Source organism: Pectinophora gossypiella, chromosome 8 (genome assembly GCF_024362695.1).
Source record: "Pectinophora gossypiella chromosome 8, ilPecGoss1.1, whole genome shotgun sequence".
Classification (NCBI taxonomy): domain Eukaryota; kingdom Metazoa; phylum Arthropoda; class Insecta; order Lepidoptera; family Gelechiidae; genus Pectinophora; species Pectinophora gossypiella.
This window is the reverse complement of record NC_065411.1, coordinates 4,892,363-4,911,588: the sequence shown is the minus strand read 5'-3', so window position 1 is coordinate 4,911,588 and position 19,226 is coordinate 4,892,363. Positions and strand designations below refer to the sequence as shown.

Below are 19,226 nucleotides of genomic sequence, written 5' to 3'. Positions count from 1 at the left end.
AGATAATACAGAATAGACTAAGACCTAAAGCAGAAGAAGTGGTAGGAGACGACCAATATGGGTTCAGACAACAAAAAGGTACAAGAGAGGGTATACTAGCGTTGCGGATGATAATTGATAGAAGAATGGATTTAGGGTTAGACACACATATAGCATTCATAGATTTAGAGAAAGCGTTCGACAAGGTGGACTGGAAATTGATGATGAAAGCACTTATGGACATTGGAGTGGATTACAGAGACCGGAAAATAATAATGGAATTATATAGAGAACAAGAAGCAGTGATTGAGATTGGAGAAGAAAAGGGAATAGCAAGAATACGACAAGGAGTTAGACAGGGTTGTCCCCTTTCACCGTTGATATTCAACATATTCATAGAGTGCGCCATTAAAGAAATCAAGGAAAGTTCGGAAGGGGGGGTTAAAATCAATGGGGAAAACATCAAATTTGTAAGATTCGCAGATGACATTGCTGCATTCGCAGAAAATGAAATAGCACTAGAAAATCTGATAACAACCATGGACATTGTAATCAAAAAATTTCAGTTAAAGATAAACGCGAGCAAAACTAAAATAATGACAACATCCAAACATCCAGCAAACTATAGACCTGTTAAACTGAATGACAACATATTAGAAAGAGTTGATAGTTTCAAATATCTTGGAAGTATAATAAATAGTGACTCTAGATGCACACAAGACATAATAGCCAGAATTGCAATAGCCAAACAAGCATTTAACAGGAAAAAATACATTTTGAAAACCAAAAACATATCATTAAAAATAAGGAAACGGTTTATTAAATCATATATTTGGAGCATTGCACTCTATGGAAGTGAAACGTGGACTATGACACAGAGAGACAGAGAGAGATTGGAAGCGTTTGAGATGTGGTGTTGGCGAAGGATGGAGGGTATAAGCTGGACTGAAATGGTGTCAAATGAAAAAGTGCTGGAAAGAGTTGAAGAAAAGAGAACCATATTGAAGACTATAGAGAACCGGAGAGGAAATATGATTGGCCACCTGATACGACACGATTCATTTATAACAAACATTATAGAAGGAAAAATTGAAGGGAAGAGAGGAAGGGGTAGACCTAGGATAACATTTATGAAACAAATAAAAGAGAAGGTGCAGGTCGTGTCGTATCGGGAGGTGAAGGTTTTGGCGGGAAGAAGAGAGGAATGGCGGTTACTCCACCGACAAGAGCGCAGCTCTTAAATAGAGAGAGAGAGAGAGTGTTAGCGGATGCATTTGTAGCGATATGATGAAGATTTATTTATAGCCGTAGTAAAGCAGATGGGAAAATATATTTTCTTCATTGGGAGTAGACTTTGTTTTATATAAGAATATAATATAATGTACGGTTTTAAATCATAGTTGGGGTTTTATTTTGGTATAATAATATCTCACCCGGTAATGATGAACAACAGCTCTTTTAACAGATACTTCGACAGCTATGGAGTTATGCAGTTTCTCCCAGATGTTGTTTCTGCCGAGTTCAACGACCTCCAGCGGCTGAAAGACATACTTGTTGCGTGTATTATCGTTTTTCTCGTCGACTTCGTTTGTTTTTAGACGCTGAGTCTTGCGTGACGTCATCAAAGGTGAAGGTGCCTCGGGGTCATCCTGGAACAAATTGGTTTTATAATTAAGTGTCAGAATACACGTCACGTGTGTCTCGGTAGCCAAGTTCCATTGGTCATTTAAGGCAAAGCTCTTCTCCGCTCAGCCATTTCCACATTGGTGGAATCTGGCCTTTAATCTGGTTCATTGTTTACATCTGGTGAGTCAGATTAAGGCCTAGATGCCACCAGATTCAGATACTTTGACGATGACGAGTGACATAAATGAATGAAGGAGGAGTAGATTTCGAGCCGACCTCACTTAAAGTGGAATATCATTATCATCAGCAGGATTATGATGATTTAAACGGAGAACTTATACAAATTTTAAACAGGCGGTATTCTAACACAGATTACTGAACAGTTACTACACCAGGGGGGATAAAAAGGCCACATTTAAAAAAAAAACATCCAAAAAGCAATATTGCAATTTGACAGTTGCGCATATAAAAGTAACTGCGCAATGTCAACAAATGTCAAAAAGCAATATTGCTTTCTTAGATGAATTGCGATGTGGCCTTTTTAACCCTCAGGGCTTTTTACATGACAGCTAAGCTTTTATCCTAAAGGATAATTTATTGATAGAGTCAAAGTGATTAAAAGAAAAAGTAAGAATGAAATGTAAACTAACTAAACTAAGCTCACTATGTTTGCTCACTATATTTACTTGGTAGCTAAGTAAGCTTTTGACATTACCGGTAGATTTATTGGGCTTACAGCGTGCGTTCGTATAATTCGTATCTCACCTCCCAAAACACGTAAAAGTAGGCGTTAGTAAAGTTGAAGGCGACTGCTTTCTTGGTCACGAATTCGTCAGTGAGTGAGCGCACGAGTTGTGGCACAGTTTTCTCATATCGTGGCAGCACAATTTCATCAGCGTCAATTATCAGCAGCCAATCAGCTTTTGACATCGATCGGTACAGGCAGTCGTTGTAGGCTGCCACCATACCGTTCCCTCTGAAACATGATGAAGATGAACGATCTCCGTGGTATATGCTTACCATTCCAAGGCCCTGATTTAGTTCCTCAGGACATGACATAAAAATTGTTGTGTTAGATATCTCGGGCTATACACACCATATCGTCGATTCTTCTATCGTGTGCTTTGTGAGGTGAATTACCTACCTCATCAACTCTGGTGTCAGGGTTATTACTGAGCCACCAAAGGCCCCTGACATGGCTCATATAACGACTACTTACTTACATCAGTACTAAGTAGTAACCGGTATCAACAGCTTAACGTGCCTTCCGAAGCACGGATCATCTTACTTTCTGACAATTAGGTGATTAGTCTATAATGTCCTAACCAAACTATGGATCACGAAATAAGTTTTGTGAGATTTCCCCACCGGGATTCGAACCCGGGACCTCCGGATCGTGGGCCTAGCGCTCAACCAGTGGACCATGAAGGCCGTTATTGTTTTACCGGCCTGGCCGCATCGTCGCTATACAGTTTTAATACTCTTTTACTCTTTCTTCTGCGGGTGCGAAAGATTTGGTCGACGATTACAAAGCGCACAAGGCATGGTTCCCGATTTTAGCCGACAAATGCGACAGAAGACACAGAAATGAGAGTGTCCTTTCACGATCTATATCAACGCTATAAGAACGCTTCTGAAATCATCTGACAATGATGTAAAGGCCCTTTTTATAAATATAAAGTAAATACAGACAAATGAACTCACTTTATATCTACGTCGGATTTCAATGGCAGTTGCCATTGGCGCAACGTGACAACACCTTTGTCCTCATAATATTTTAGTAGACAGCCGAATCGATCGCTTATTGAGTCGTTGTACAAGTAGAAGTGTGACACTCCGAGTAACCGGTTCATTTCTAGCCATTCTAATGTCCATTCGGTACGGCTGTATCTGTAGAAAGGCTTCACGCAAACGTGGAGATTCCCCTAAAAAAAAAATAGTGACGTTTTGTTATTTTAATATAATATTATTATTTTAGATTTTTTCGCCGCTTTTTTTATTTATTATAAACAATTGTAAAATACATCACAAATGTAAGGGGTCCTATGGAACTGTCGTCGTGACGAGCTCGTGGCTTGCGCGTGGAAACGTGGAAATCGAAAAGGCCCAAAGAGACCTCCGTTGACCGAGAATTAAAAACTCTCAGCATGTCATGGGAGCAAGCAACATCATTAATATTATTTGTGGCATGATTAGGTTGTAGTTATTTCTTACTTACATAACATAAGCTCACGACTATATCCCAATTTGGGTAGTCAGAGGTACATCTGTCGCAAGATGGACTAAGGCCCCACACCTCACCGAAGTTTCTATTAGACCAATGTGATACTTCTTACTTGTTATGGAAAAAAGTCATTGTAGTCGCATACATACGCTAATATTAGTTTTCGGTGCTGTGTCCTGAACGATAAGAAGGTTGGTTGTAGGTTCATCGGGCGCTTTGGATGCTATGACTGCTACTATGGCTCCCACTGTCTCATCAGCAGATACACCCGAGTATCGCAACGGACATAGCACAAACGCTGCAGTATATTCCAAATTTTCGTGGTCTTTGATCACCTGAAACATTAAAAGGTGTCCTAGGAGAATCAATTCAGATGGATGACTCTTTGATAGTGTAAGTGTAGGTGTTCACGTGTGTCAATGGCGCATTTTGGGCATTTTTTAAAATGTTGGCAGCAATCGAGGACTCCATAGGAGTTTTGTCGGCTATCGCTCTAGCGCTTAAAAATTTTCCCCACCGAAATAAAATTATGTATTGTGGCAGTTTCCAAACTTGCCCCAGATAGGTTTGTATCAAAATTACAAAATTGTATTGCTAAAAACTATCCAAAAATACATAGTTTTGATAAACGACTTGCTGATAATGGCGATGTGAAGAAACAGACACTATCTCTTAGTCTTCTCTCTCTTCTTTGTCCACCCCTGTTCCCAGTTTAACTGGGGTCGGGTCTCTTTACACGTCTGCGCCAGAGAACGCTGTTCTGGCTTGTCTCTGTACTCAGATTTTCCAATCGAATCTCTTAGTCTTCTAATAAATTAAATATACGTATATGGGTATGGGTAGTGTGTGTGTCGGTGTGTTTTATGTGAGAGAGTGTGTAAGTGTGGGTCCGCATTTCTGGTGTATGTGTACCTGGATAGAAGCTTCGATTGTGACAGTCCGACCGTTAGGCAGCCATAGGTGGCACCAGACCTTGTCTGGCGTGTAAGTGTTAGTAGCGGCGATAATACGCACTGCGTACATCATGCGCCGTTCAACGTACGCTGAATATACGTAGAATTGCAACCTGGAACATAATATATAAATATATTGTTATATTATTGTTATATATAGATGATGTACGTTAAATGTAGATGTAGATTATATTATTGTTATTATTATTTATTTAAATTAATTATCTAACGTCAATTCAAAATGACGTTAAATGTAGATATATTATTTTCGATTTAATTTTCTCTTTGTGAGTTTCCCTAAGCACGGATGTGTGCTATGAAAATAAAAATCAGATACTTAATATTGTTTATTCTTGTATGGAGTCAAAGATCACCAATACATGTAGCTTACGTTACCAATAAAGATTTGTATTTGTATTTGATTGCATCGAAATGCATGCAATAATATAACACGGGAAAAAGGATGACTAGCATCACACCTGTAGGTAGAAGTGTATAGTATATACACCCCACAGATTAGAAGAAAGAGGTTGGAAGGACCAAGTGAGCGTGAAACGCGCGCCATACTAGTATGAGCAAATAGTTCATACTTCGACTTTGCACTCCACTCGACTGTCGTTGTAAAGTTTGCTGACGACTGGAGTGCAAAGTCAAAGTCTGGTCGTCTTGTGTATTACAAACTTCAGGGCAATAAGTCAAATATCGACTATTATGCAAGAGGATCTCCTCCTAATCAGAGAAAAGCTAAAAACGGCCATTTATCTATGATAGGCTATTTATCAAAAAAATACTTTTGTATGCAGTATCTTGAGGAGCTCGGTGGCGCAGCGGTAAACGCGATTGTTGAAGTTAAGCAACTTTCGCAAAGGCCGGTCATAGGATGGGTGACCACAAAAAAAGTTCATCTCGAGCTCCTCCTTGCTTCGGAAGGCACGTTAAGCCGTTGGTCACGGCTGCATTAGCAGTCGTTAATAACCACTAATCCGCACTGAGCCCGCGTGATGGTTTAAGCCCCGATCTCCCTATCTTACGAAAAGTAATGATAAAATTGCAGCCTATCACAGAAAATATACATTGACGATAAAGTGGCTATGGAATTTGAGAAGGAGTAGAACTGTCGTAGTTAGTATATGTTTGCAGGAGTAGTAGTAAAAGAGAGTGGGGTTGAACCGGCGGCAGCGGTTCTCTTAAAAAATGCGCGGGGCCTTTCCATCCTCTTTTTTCTACTCCATGATACACTCAATCCTCCCCATATATGTTTAAGTCTCATGTTATAGGGACGGAGGCTATTGCCATTTACCGGGAAAATTCTAGAACTCACGTAATTTTTAAAAAATAGGGTAAAGAATAGAAAGGAAAGGAAGGTTGCTATAATCAATAATCTCTCTCCTTCTCTTTTATTATCATCAGATCAGCTCACCATTCAAAGAGTATTGAGGTTATATGCACATTATCATATACTGTGAACTTCTTCTTCCATCGTGTGGATTGTTAGGTGGATTACTAACCCCTGGTGTCAAGGTTATTACTGAGCCGCCATAGGCCCCTGACATGACTCATGTAACGACTAAGTACTTAAATCAGTAAGCAATAACCGGGACCAACGGCTTAACGTTCCTTCCGAAGCACGGATCATCTTACTTTTTGAACAATCAGGTGATTAGCCTGTACAGTAATGTCCTAACCAAACTAGGGATAACAAAGTGATTTTTGTGATTTGTCTCCACCGGGATTCGAATCCGGGACCTCTGGATCGTGAGCACAACGCTTAACCACTGGACCACGGAAGCCGTAATAAAATAACTGTAAACTTAAAATGGATTATTATTATGAACAAAACTTTGTATAAATATAACTTTCTAAATTATAATAGTAGGTACTTATCTACTTTTAAATTTGCACTTGGCAGGTTTACTGTTTAATAAAGTTTTTGAACGTGTGCTTAAATAGAATGCTTATTTTTAGTTGTATTCTAAAGTCATACATAATTAAAACGACAGAAGAACACCTCTTACTCAGTGTTGGCGACTGGTTGCCACACCCCATCCTGTGGTTGAATGTAGGGGGTCCCCTGCTTTGCGTTTAGCCTTCTTGTAGGTTCAGAGACAAACCAACTCTGTCAATTATAAAATAAACGAGGATTATAGGTAGGTAAATGAAGATTTAGCTTTTAGATTTAGCAGCTTTTTAGTAGAGTTTTGTCATAATATGTAAATTTATAGTAGCAGTTGTCATATTTATCTGTAGCAAACTAACATAAACGAGTTAACATATTTAATTCTGTATGTTTGGGCAGCTTGCTCTATATTTTTATATTTCCGTTAATAAGCCTAGCTACACAAGGGAAACATACCAAAAAGTCTATATATTAAAAAAAAAAAAAAACTCCATATATTAAAAAAATGTAAGTAATTAAAAACTTTTTGGCAGCCTATCGTGTGAACCCCGAACTTTTTTGGCTTTTGTTATTTTTCTGTTGGTTTTTTGTGCTTTTTCTAAATTTGTAAAATACGATTGTCTTTTCTTTAATACTTAAATAATGTACAGCTGTTCGCATAAATATATTTATAATTGTATGCTGCTGCTTCTGCTGTCAATAGAAACCAGGCATGGGAAGATTAAGAGAAAGCTGATCAGTGAGTGTTTCCATTTGTATAAGCAAGCTAGGCTATTTTCAGATCTATAGGGACTGCGCAAGTAGTTACGATTCTTCATTTCCTTTATTTACTGTTTTTATATATTTTTTTCCAACCGCAATTAAGCGATATCAAACAATATGTTTAATCTATTTAGAGAGTTTTTTTTTATATGGGATGCGTTCACTGATAAGCGTAAAAAAATACACATAAAATAAATAAAGAAATATTTACCTGACAACACTGTATCTGGACGATATTTAGCATCAACGCCACAAGTGCTGGTATGATTATGATCACAGTACTACGTCCGCGATTCATTTTGTCCGGCCAAGTAGTGAATGACATCTTAGGCAAATCTACGATAAGTCGTGTCAAAAAAGTCCACGATTGGCAAACAAATCTATTTTCGATATTAATCTTTCAGCCCTTCGACCAATCCCCTCACTTTTCACCTTTCAACTGTTAACTTTTATAACCACGTTGCCTTATTTAACCAACCAGTGATGTTGCGATGACGATAGTTTTACTGTCGATAGTTGCCTTTGAAAAACATACTATCGGTAGTTAGTCAAAAATAGGCAACTTTTTAATTTTGTCGATACTATGTCTATAGTATTTTTTGTATCGATAGCATTATAAAAGACAGTGCCATCAATAAGACTGATTTTCAAGTTAACGATAGAATGGCAGCAATGGTCGATAGACCATTGCTATCATAACAACACTATACAAAGCACACGTGGTCAATATTTTGCATATTTGACGATTATTGATAGTGATTGTGTTAGTTAAAACACAATCGTTGTTTAATTTTTTTCCGTTTTCTCTTTGAATTGATATTATTGAAATTTATTTTATAAATCTATGTGTGTGTACGACGCGTTGTTTTTATCCAATGTTATGCATATTTTTAAAAATTCTTCGTAAATATGCTTCACATAATTGAAAATTGATTGAAAAGGTTGTTCGAAGTTTTTCATTTAAAATTTAATGATTATATTTTAGCCGTATATGTTGCCTTTCATCAATCAGTTGACGATACAGTTGACCAGTAGATTCACTTTTCAGTATTTAAACCTATACTGCACATAGGTATTAACTTAACTCGTTCACTGTGTATGAACCATACATCCATACATACATAAACTCACGCCTATTTCCCACCGGGGTAAGCAGAGACTATAGAATGCACATTTACTGACACACTTCTCTTGCTTCCTCCACACTCGTAGTAGATCGTACGAAACCTTTTGTAAGGACATCTCTAATTTGGTCAATATAAATCTTTCTAGGTCTTCCTCTGCCAGCCCTACCATCAACTTTCGCTCCACCACCGCACTTTCCGCGCTTTCGCATTCTTTCAGTGTATGAACCACATATAAGGAAATAAATTTGAAACTCATACGTGTATGTCCCATATGTGTGACACATTTTTTCTTGCCGTTGTGTGTCTGTGTACTTACATAAATTCCAATGTGTTTATCGAAAAATAACATTGCACGTGAGGGGTTGATATCTAATTTTCAGTTACACAGTGAACGTGTTAAGCTATGCACAAAGCCGAAGCTTCCAAATATCTCTTCCAATTTATTATTGTTTCCCAAGTCACTACCTTCTCTTAATATACGAAGGTGACTAATCTCATCTTTAAAGGTTCGCTTAACCAACACAAATAAATATTTATATGGCAACAAAAGCTAATCCTACAAGGGATAAAACTTGTAAAATGTGCTCTGAGACCTGCGCCTGTATTCATGAGGGGGCATTTGTTACTGAATATCAGGGAAACTACACCGTTCTGAAGGAAAAAAGGAACTTCCAATTCGTCCCCGGGTTTTTGTGAATTGTATTTATTTACGTGTTTGTGTTGTATTATGTCGGTGCAGAAGCGGACTAGTAGTTTTCTTCTGGTCCCCTTCACAGCTCATTTTTTACTGGGATTTAGGTATAATATTATTATGAATTTGTGCCCCTGCGTAAAGATTCTACCCCACTGCATTCGCTTCATTATATCCAGCGAGATTTTAGACAATAGTTTTCGTATAAGTTATAAAGCCCAAGTCATATATTCATATATTACGTCATATAGGCCGTCAACTGTATTGTGCATTGAAAATTTTCTGTGGTGTGATTTTGTGTCGTTTCTTGTTCTCCTTAAATATTTTTAAAGATTAGCCGCTTTCTAGGGCCCTATATCGCTAGGACACGATGGTAGCGCAGTCATGATTGTGCCATAAATAAAATGTATACACGCTAATAGGTATTAACAATTTGTTGGTGGCGCCGCTGTGGTGTCCTTGTGAGATGTGGCCCTAATGTCTGGCCGTTCTAGGCCCGGGCCAGTCGGCCTTACGGGAAATTCGGCCCTGTGTGGGGGTGTTATTGTAGGAGGCGGTTTATGAAGTAACAGGTTGGGTATACGAGACAAGGACTGGTATGTGGTATCCTCAATCGACGTTGAATCTGCTCTATCGGATCTGAAACAATACCATCATTACTTCAATCTGGTAAATCCAAGCCGAATCGATGTCACTGTATATGTCCCTGTTGGCTTACACTCCTATGTATTTCTGATCGGCTTAAGTCGGATCAACTATTGTAATATATTTCATACACTGTTATGAATGTTTTAATACTTTATAAAATTAATTTGATACGATTGCATTTCGAATGTTACATATCTGTTGACGTCTGCGAGTTAATATCCCCCGCTGCTGGCGTGTTGGATGATTTCCCTCATTCAGCGGTTATCGTTATCGGCCCATTAGGGTCGACTAATTATTTCAAAGATTGAGGCTCGCGCCCTACAGGGCACTCTCGGCCAGTCGTCTTCAATTTTGTACCGGTTGAGAGCCCTCAGCGCTTGCCATTTGTCTGGCCAAGTAGTTAATAGCTATATAATGTATGTAGCAAATCTGCAATACCTAAGTCAAGTCTTCTTCTTTCGCGTGGATTGTGAGGTGGATTACCAACCTTATCAACCCTGGTGTAAAGGTTACTATTGAGCCGCCAGAGGCCCCTGACATGACTCATGTAACGACTACACACGTTAAGCCTTTGGTCCCGATTACTACTTACTGATGTAAGTACGTAGTCGTTACATGATGTCAGGTACCTAAGTCAAGTAAATAGTGAATTAACATCATGCTGTGCATCAGAACGTGTATGGATAGTATTTGTAATCGTTAGTATCGTGTTGGGAACGTTGCCGTTGAAAAGTTTCTAAAACAAACTATCGTTAAAACAGGACAGTTGGAATCGTCGCTTTGCTAAAGCACGATAGTTTGTCACAATAGGGTCTTTTAGAAAACATGAGTACAGTCCGAAAAACTGTTTCCATTTCGCGAGGAGCAGGTGCTCGTCGCAATCCCATCGTCAGCGGATTAGTCCATTGTACGTATATAAATCTTCGTGGACGAGTGCTTATCCACAGTTTTTTAGACGTACACTTTTTGGACCATTTTTGGACAGGTGATTTGAACTTTCCAAATCACGCTGACGTAGCTCATTGAAAGTATCCGTGGGTTTGCTGTAGTTTGTTTGTTGAAGGGAGTTTTTTAATAATATTGATCCGTGGTTTAAAGACTCCTGATATTTTATTTGGGCTTGCGTTTGAAAGGTTTACGATTTTAGGTGCCTATTTATGTATTTACCTACAGAGTGTTAGTGTCATCGTAACGAAAATTTTGAGGTATGATTCAGACCATGATTCTGATCAAGTTGAATTTAGAAAAAAAACCACAAAAATTTTCATGAATTTTCCGACAGGAAATGCTACTTATATTAACTCAAAACCATGGTATGAATCGTCCCCCTCAGTATTCGTTAGAATATTAGTAATACCCTATATTTATGGCTAAACTGCTTATGTGATGGAAAGGGTGTTTGTTGTTTCGTTAGGTTTATAGCCTATGTTACATTTTGGTGCTATCTGTTGAAGGGTACCGGCAGGATCGGTTCTGGACTGAGTAACCTGGTGTTCGAACTCCTTCGAATACCAGGTTACTTACTTTTGGCGCCCCTTAGACCTTCAGATTCTTTGCCGAGCACCAAACACAATATTTTCTTATTTTGTACATTAAATATTAATACAAGCTCTTTTTCGCCCTGTTTGATGGAATAAGAAAAAGCTGGTGTAAGTAATCAAAGTTGGCGACTAAAATAACCCATTTAAAGTTGTGCTTACTTAAAGAACTGCTGAGGTTTGCGGTCGTTTGTACGACTTCTCTACTTTTCCAAGGTAACCTTAAATGTTATTTATTACAACTTCCATTAAGTCTATTATATTACTATTTTGTATAAGTTGTGGCTGACATTATGCATAAACGTTGTTAGAGGAACAGAAAATAACCTAAAGTGCAAATAGCATAAGGCGGCGGCCACAAGATTTACAAGTCGCTGTGAGACAATGCAAGAAAAAAGGCCGAAATAGGCCCCAGCTTATAAGAAGGTGCTTTTCGGATACATTTATTAAAATATGTTGGCGTCAGATCTGGCAACCCCCGTTGTCTAGGTATTGTTGATTATATGGCGCATAGCTACGGGGGTGTAAAGTAAGGTTTTTTTATATTATTATAATTTTGTGTTCTTTATTATCTCTATTATCTCTTTATTATACGTTAATACTGAGTTGGTCATCTTTGATTTTGCTGGCTAATAAAATACGTTACATAAGTTATAACAATTAAATAGGAAATAAAAATAATAATATAAAAATTATAACGTTGGTGTGGTTTTTAACATTATGTCGTGTGGTGGTCTATCCACATCTTAAGAAAGAGCGAGTCCCACCGGTACACCAGCGCCCTCAGAGTACCATAAAGATTGATGTCGATATAGATATATGCACGTAACTTTATGCACATTGTATGAGTGGGGACTCGGAATTTATTTCGCCCAGCAACAATACAGGTAGGCGTAATTTGTAAGATAATTAAGTTATTGTTAGCAGGTGTCGTTAGTAAATTATGTTTATCCGAGAGAACGCAGCTGTACGCCGACAGTTAATCCCCCTATATGTAGGGGGAGTCTGGAGCACCGTCAAAGGAAATATGAATAATGACAGTGGCTTAGTGCCTGCTGTCAGTGTCTCCTACGCATGTTCCGCCCGTCGTCAGGTGACGAATGCAGGCTGCTAGCCTAGTCAGGGGCTGAGCGAGAAACATTAATTTTAAAATCAGTATTTAATTAGACAAAGACATGCCCGGACTGGCCATAGGGTTAATCGGGCAAATACCCAATGGGCCGAACGCCGGGAAGGTCAGTTGGCTCGTTGGACTATCGACTATTCTGCTGTAATTGGTCCACATAATACAAGCGTCGTGGTTCACGCCGCGAATGGTGCTGAGTGAGGCCCTTTTATTTCAGGACGTCCACCACCGCCGTACGATCATTTCGATGAACATCCTTTTTGCGTTGTTGTACTTTGTGCATTTTTTAGGGAAGTTATTGTTTTGTTTTTATTTATGGCGTACTTTTATAATAAAAAAAATCATGTTCAGTAAACTTGAAGTGGATTAGATCTATGTCCTAGCTCCTGATAACGGCACGGTACTAGTTCATTGCTGGGTAAAGGCCTCCCCTCATTCTACGGAGGGGTATAGAATATTACCTACTTCTTGCTACTCCAAGTAGCTCGTAATGAACCCATTCAGTTTTGAAGCGGCTTGAAGTCCAACTCGAAATTTTAAATACATTTATTCCCTTATTTATTGACCAAAAATTAAATACAGAGGACGTATAATAGAGAAAAAATATTAACGTTCCAAATTCAAAAATTAATTTCAGTGTTTTGTTGAACAAAAATTGGTACTCGTACTGTTTCGATTTTACATTTATTAAACGGCTTAGTTAGTACCAATGGGAAATAGATTACAAACTAGAATTAAATTAGATTGTAATATCGATCTAATCTTTTTCTTAAAATATGGGAAACAAATAATGGGAAATTCAAACAATTCAGATCTAAAATCAACATAAGTTGCTTTCGAAAAGAAAACAAATTCTGAAATACGGATTGATCAGTGAATACATTGCTACATTTTTTGTTTTGCCTGTCGAGTGCTGTAATCGGATTCCGAATGTAGACGAAAGATTGCGAAATGCAATGCGTAACTAACTGTATAACTGTATAAGAATTAATCTGTATTGGGTTTCCTGGTTGTTATTCTATGGTGCCGTATTAACGTAAGTAAGTAAATACTTACTATTTAGTAGTCTATTCCAATTTACCCATAAAATCAGTAAAAAAAAACTATAGGAAAATTTTTAACATCTAAAACCTAATTTACGTATCTGTACGATTTTCTTAATAGACCTACTTTTGAATTGCAAATTGTGCGTTAACTGCACCTCTGCCAGTTTTTCGGAGAGTGAGTTTCAGTTGGTTTTATTGATTACCTTACAAGTCAGTAAGCTTGGTATGCGGCTAGGTGCATCCTGCCTTTTGCATTTCAACATGTAATCCCAGTAACTTGATGTCATCCATACATTTCAAGTCTCCAACGCTGATAGAGAAGATGTATCGTGAATTTCCGAACTCACTATTTCGGCACGTTTAGAATTTCCTTTACAACAAATATTTCTTTGCAATGGCGTACTTACAAAGCAGCTGTATTGTACCTACTATTACACAACAACTACAATTATGTTTTAATAGTAATTCCAATACAATTATCTATTGGAAAAGCCATTAAAAGATACATAATACTTAGACTCATGCATGTAAGCGCCCAAGCTCTAAGCAGGAAACTTGTAGCCATTTTTGTCGTTTAATTTTAATATGGATACGAGGAATTGTGTGATGAGGTGACAGCCCAAATATTAAAAAAGGCCCCGGGAATATTAACATTCCAGGATTTGTACCCGGTTAATGTCAGTAGGCTCGCCCGCAAGGAGTGGGTGTATATACTATATTATATACATCGCTACCTATTTTATGTTGTAGTTAGAAACTACACGCTATCCGCTCCGCTCATGTCTGCCAAACTACCATTAAGTGACATGTCATTAAATACACTTTACGTACATAATACCTGTTCCGTGTATCTCCTGCAGGTAACTGTTCTGTTACGTAAGCCTATCTGTACTTGCTACAACTTGTGGGTCGACAGAAGAACCCATTTCAAATTACTGTCTTGAGACTGTTCAGACTGACAAAGTTTTAATCAGAATCGCAGAAAAGTCCTTCGCTTAATGTGTTGTGGCTATTTTATGAGCAGCGAAGTGTTTTAACGCTGGAATTGTTGCGCCGTTTATACAGTATTTGGCTTCATATATATATTTGAAGGTTAAATGTTGATAGTCGTAAAAGGGTGAGGTGACAATGTCGTGCGCTCATTACACTCCAGTAGATATAAAATTTTTACGGTCATTTTATCGATTCTGAAGATATAATTATGTCGTTTTATCGATTGGTCTTTTATCATGTGTATTGTGAGGCAGAGTACCAACCTCATCAACCCTGGTGTCAGAGTTACTATTGAGCCGCCAAAGGCCCCTGACATGACTCGTGTAACAACTACTTGCTTACATCAGTAAGTAGTAACCGGGACCAACGGCTTAACGTGCCTTCCGAAGCACGGATCATCTTACTTTCGGACAATCAGGTGATCAGTCTGTAATATCCTGACCAAACTAGGGATCTCAAAGTAATTTTTGTGATATGTTCCCGCCGTGATTCGAACCCAACGCTCAACCACTGGAACACGGAGGTCGTTAGGAGGTTGTGTGTCGATTGGTGCTAATATGTTAATCCAAATAAGTCATCACGTTCTGTCAAAATGTGAAATAAAAATCACGTGCCACGCATGTTAGGAAAAAAAACAAACTTATCGATTTCGACAAAATGTATTGAATCGAACGATAATTTTATCACGTTGCGCATATTAGCCTTCTATATATATTTGCATGGGTTTAGTCCTAAAATGTTGTAATTTTAAGTATAAAAAGCGGCCAGCAAAAGAAAAGTAAGGTGGTCCGTGCTTCGGAAGGCACGTTAAGCCGTTGGTCCCGGTTACTACTTACCTACTGATGTTCATATAACGATGTTCATACATAAAACGATGTTCTAGAACTCTAGGGAAACCTATAAATAGCTTAAGTTTAGATAATAAGTGTTGTTAAATATGTTTTTATAAAGCTGTTGGTTTTCTCAATAAACATAAAATAAAATAAAATTGTCGTGTGCTTAATAATAACATTATTAACCCTGCCACCAGGGTTGATGAGGTAGGTATTTGATTTCACAACCAACACTTGTTGTTTCCTTGTGGTTCTGCCTATGTCATTAAGAATTACGGGCGTGAGTTTATTATGTATTAATGTGGGTCCTGACAAACCAGTCCCACATCCATACACGCGCCTCGTAAGTTGTAGACCTCACTTGACCCTTTTTAAGATCGTCCTATATTTATCCGATGTGTTTATAGTTAGTTTTTATACAAGATAGCGTGGGTGAAGGTCTGTCGTGACAGGGAATAATAAATGAGAAAAGAAAAATAGTGATTGTAATATGATTTGTAGTTTTATGAGAAATGCATGTTATATACCTGGGAGATTTGGCACAAGTTTTTAAAAACCCGCCTGGACTAACACATATCGCCGCCAACGAGCTTTCTGTAACTGGTAACAACACCTACCAAAACTACTTTAGTGAAAACCACCAAAGCGCCTAATGGAAAAATAATATTTGGATGTGATTTTTGTTAACAACAAAACTCAAGAACAACAACCTCGCAACAGGGTACTTTTAATACAGGTAAAAAATTGTGCTCTCAATTTTTACACGGATTGAATTTATTTGCAAAAAATCGATGGAAGAAATTCCTATCAGAATAGGGCGGTTTTGTGGTGTTCCTTATAAGGCGACGACATTCAAATATTGTGCAATTCGAAAAATATTACATACATTTGGGTCAAAACAGCGGTTAAAAATAACATTGAAAGGAAATGTCCGCGATAGTCGTTTTATGTTATGTATTACCCTTAAGTGCGTGTGTCGTACATAGTCATCACAGGTCGGTCAGCGACTTCATAAACTAGGTACAGTCATGAGCAATATTATGTACCCACTTTAGAACCCTGTCGCACTACCATATTTGACAAAAACGTTAATATGACATGGTTTCAAAGTGTATATATATTAGTACTCATGACCGTACCTGACAGAAAAAAAACACATTTCACTTTTGGGAACTCGCTCGCCCCTTTTACACGGGACTTAAAACATAGCTGGCGAGGTGTGGGTGTATGCATATTTACAGTCTTACATATACATTCTTACAGGCGGTCACAGGGATAGAGGCGTGATGTTGTTATATTGTAGACGTAATAAAAAATACTCCTACTTACTAACGCACACATAAATCTTTCATAGTTACAATAGATAACATCAAGATTTTCCTTAAGACTCGTAGGCAACATTTTCTAGGAAAGGTTATAAATCCAATTTAAATTCTAATGGCGTATGAAACTTAATCGTTCACCGAAGGGTAGGCACGATGTCCTTTCCTTGTAGCTTCCGGCCATCGATTATGTGTCATACCTGAATTACGGAGCCTTTAAATCATACTTAATGGTGAATACGCATATTCTCGTACCAAATTTATTGGATGATAGTACCGATATATCAAAAAATTTCAGACTCGGTAGTCTGTGTAATGGTTTCTTTCATGGTAGATTATGTAGTGTACCAGAAATTTATTTGATACGCTATTCAAAGCGTGTTATTATTTTTTATGAAGAAAAGGGTTCCAAAAAGCTATAGGCTATTTTACTGTGTGTAAGTGAGTGGGTGGGTTGAGTCAACAAGCGTGGCTTGAAAGCGGTTAAGGTAGGTATTAGATTAAAGTTAAGGCCGTTTGGTACCGATTTGATTATATCCATAGGAAATCGGTATCGTAATTTCATACCGGTAGCGAAAGCAACAGCTTTCAAGCCCTATCCACAATAAAAAAAAAAAACTTTACAATGAGCTCTGTATGGTGACAGGGAGTAGTCCATAATGTACAATGGTCCATGTCCATATATAACAATCCCTTAATCGAAAAGAAAGCTTATTTTTATTATATTTCGGCTTTCCTTTTTTATTATATTTGATTAGCCCCTCTAATGTCTGTAATGATTATTCTGAAATAAGCATTTTACTTGTCCACAGTGTGTAGTAAAACGGTGATAGATGTCTTTCGGGATTTTTGTGAAGAAAACTAAAAAAAAAAGAAAAAAAAACCTAAGTATATAAAGAATCAATTAGTAGAAGTAGCAAGGGGATGGTCGGACCAATGTTTGTATACGTAAGTACGTAATTTTCTCATGTCTTCCTCAATTAGTTTCTTAAGCCTAATTGGACAAGGGTTTTCACACACGAACTCCCTTTGACTTCACATCTAACATTACGCCACCAACGTAAACGTACAAAGTACTTTGAAGTCTGAAATAACAAAAGCAACAGTACTAAAGGTTGAATGTGATAAATAAGCAACCTCATTGCGAAGTTTTCAGACATTTTATTTAATTTGCCGTTGGATAACCTTGTTGGTTTGTGCTGTGATGAGAACTTATTAATAAACTAGGTTAGTTTATTAAGTTCGAAGTTGTTACGTAAATATACGAGCTATGGTTGCCCAGTCGGAAAAGCACTTGACTCTCATTATGAGGTCGTAGGTTCTAATCCGACAAAGGCTTAAACCAATGATTTTCGAAATTGCTTTCAAGTTCATGTTACAATCATAAATTATCACATGTTCAGCGGTGAAGGAAAACGTCTAGAGGAAACCCACATTTCTGAGAAATGCGTTTCGAAGGGATGCGACCTAATCTGTATTGGGTTGGTTATCCCTTCGGGGGTTGGTCAGATAGGTAGTCGTAGTCGCTTTTATAAAAAACCGAACTTGTCAAATCTTCAGGTTAGGTAAGCGGACCACAGGGTCCATACAGGTAAAATGGAATACACTAAGGAGACGATGATGGTAAGTACACACAGGGTGTTAGTAACATCGTATCGAATACTGAGGGGGATAATTCAGACCATAATTCTGAGTTGATATGAAGTGGAATTTTCCTATGTATAAGTATAGATTTGAAAATAATTTAAAAGGCTAAAAAAATTAATTTTGCGACGGAAAATTCCACTTGATATTAAATCAGAATCACGGTCTGAATCATCCCTCTGTATACTTGACCAGCTCTTCGCCGACGGCTCCATCCATGTCGATTTGATTAAGGCAGGCTGCACTTTTTTACCACCCCTCTGTTCATCTCTTTAAGGGTCGATTGCTAGGTTAAAAATTTTCTGGATCTTAAACTGTTTCTGTACCAAATTTCATTTTAATCGGTTCAGCGGTTAAAACGTGGAAATGTAACAGACAGACACAGTTACGTTTGCATTTATTATAATACGGATTGTGCCTCCTCACGACGGCAGAACCTAATTACAAAAAGAAGAGCGACGTTGTTCAACTTTTAATTTAGTAATCAAAAGTAACATTACAAAGATGGGTATGTAACCTTAAACTTACATTATATGTTATAAATCATATTAGCAGTCCCAGAATACATAACTAGGGTAGTCGTGATAAAAATTGTCAAGGGTATTTTATTGATTCTGGCGATATCATTATGTCGTTTTGTCGATTAGTACTAATATGTCAACAATTTTTTTGCATTTTTTCAAATGCATAAAATAAGTTTATGCGTTAAACAGTTTTTTTGCCGTCAGTAAACCGATCGCGACCTATGTCGATGTATGGAGACAGCATTTTTTCAAGTGCATAAAAAAGTTAAGCACTTACAAGCTTTTTTTGCAGT

The 19,226-nt window shown here is 37.8% G+C and overlaps 1 protein-coding gene across 1 annotated transcript; it reads right to left on the bottom strand.

Annotated features, from left to right (window-relative positions):
• Positions 1-497: 497 nt before the first annotated feature.
• LOC126369106 (uncharacterized) lies at positions 498-18,628 on the bottom strand. Its single transcript, XM_050013398.1, has 7 exons — positions 18,597-18,628; positions 4,742-4,895; positions 3,979-4,164; positions 3,310-3,530; positions 2,371-2,581; positions 1,413-1,628; positions 498-506 (listed from the first exon to the last, which is right to left on the bottom strand). The coding sequence occupies exons 1-7, from the start codon at positions 18,626-18,628 to the stop codon at positions 498-500; spliced, it is 1,029 nt and encodes a 342-aa protein (XP_049869355.1).
• Between the last annotated feature and the right edge of the window lie 598 nt (positions 18,629-19,226).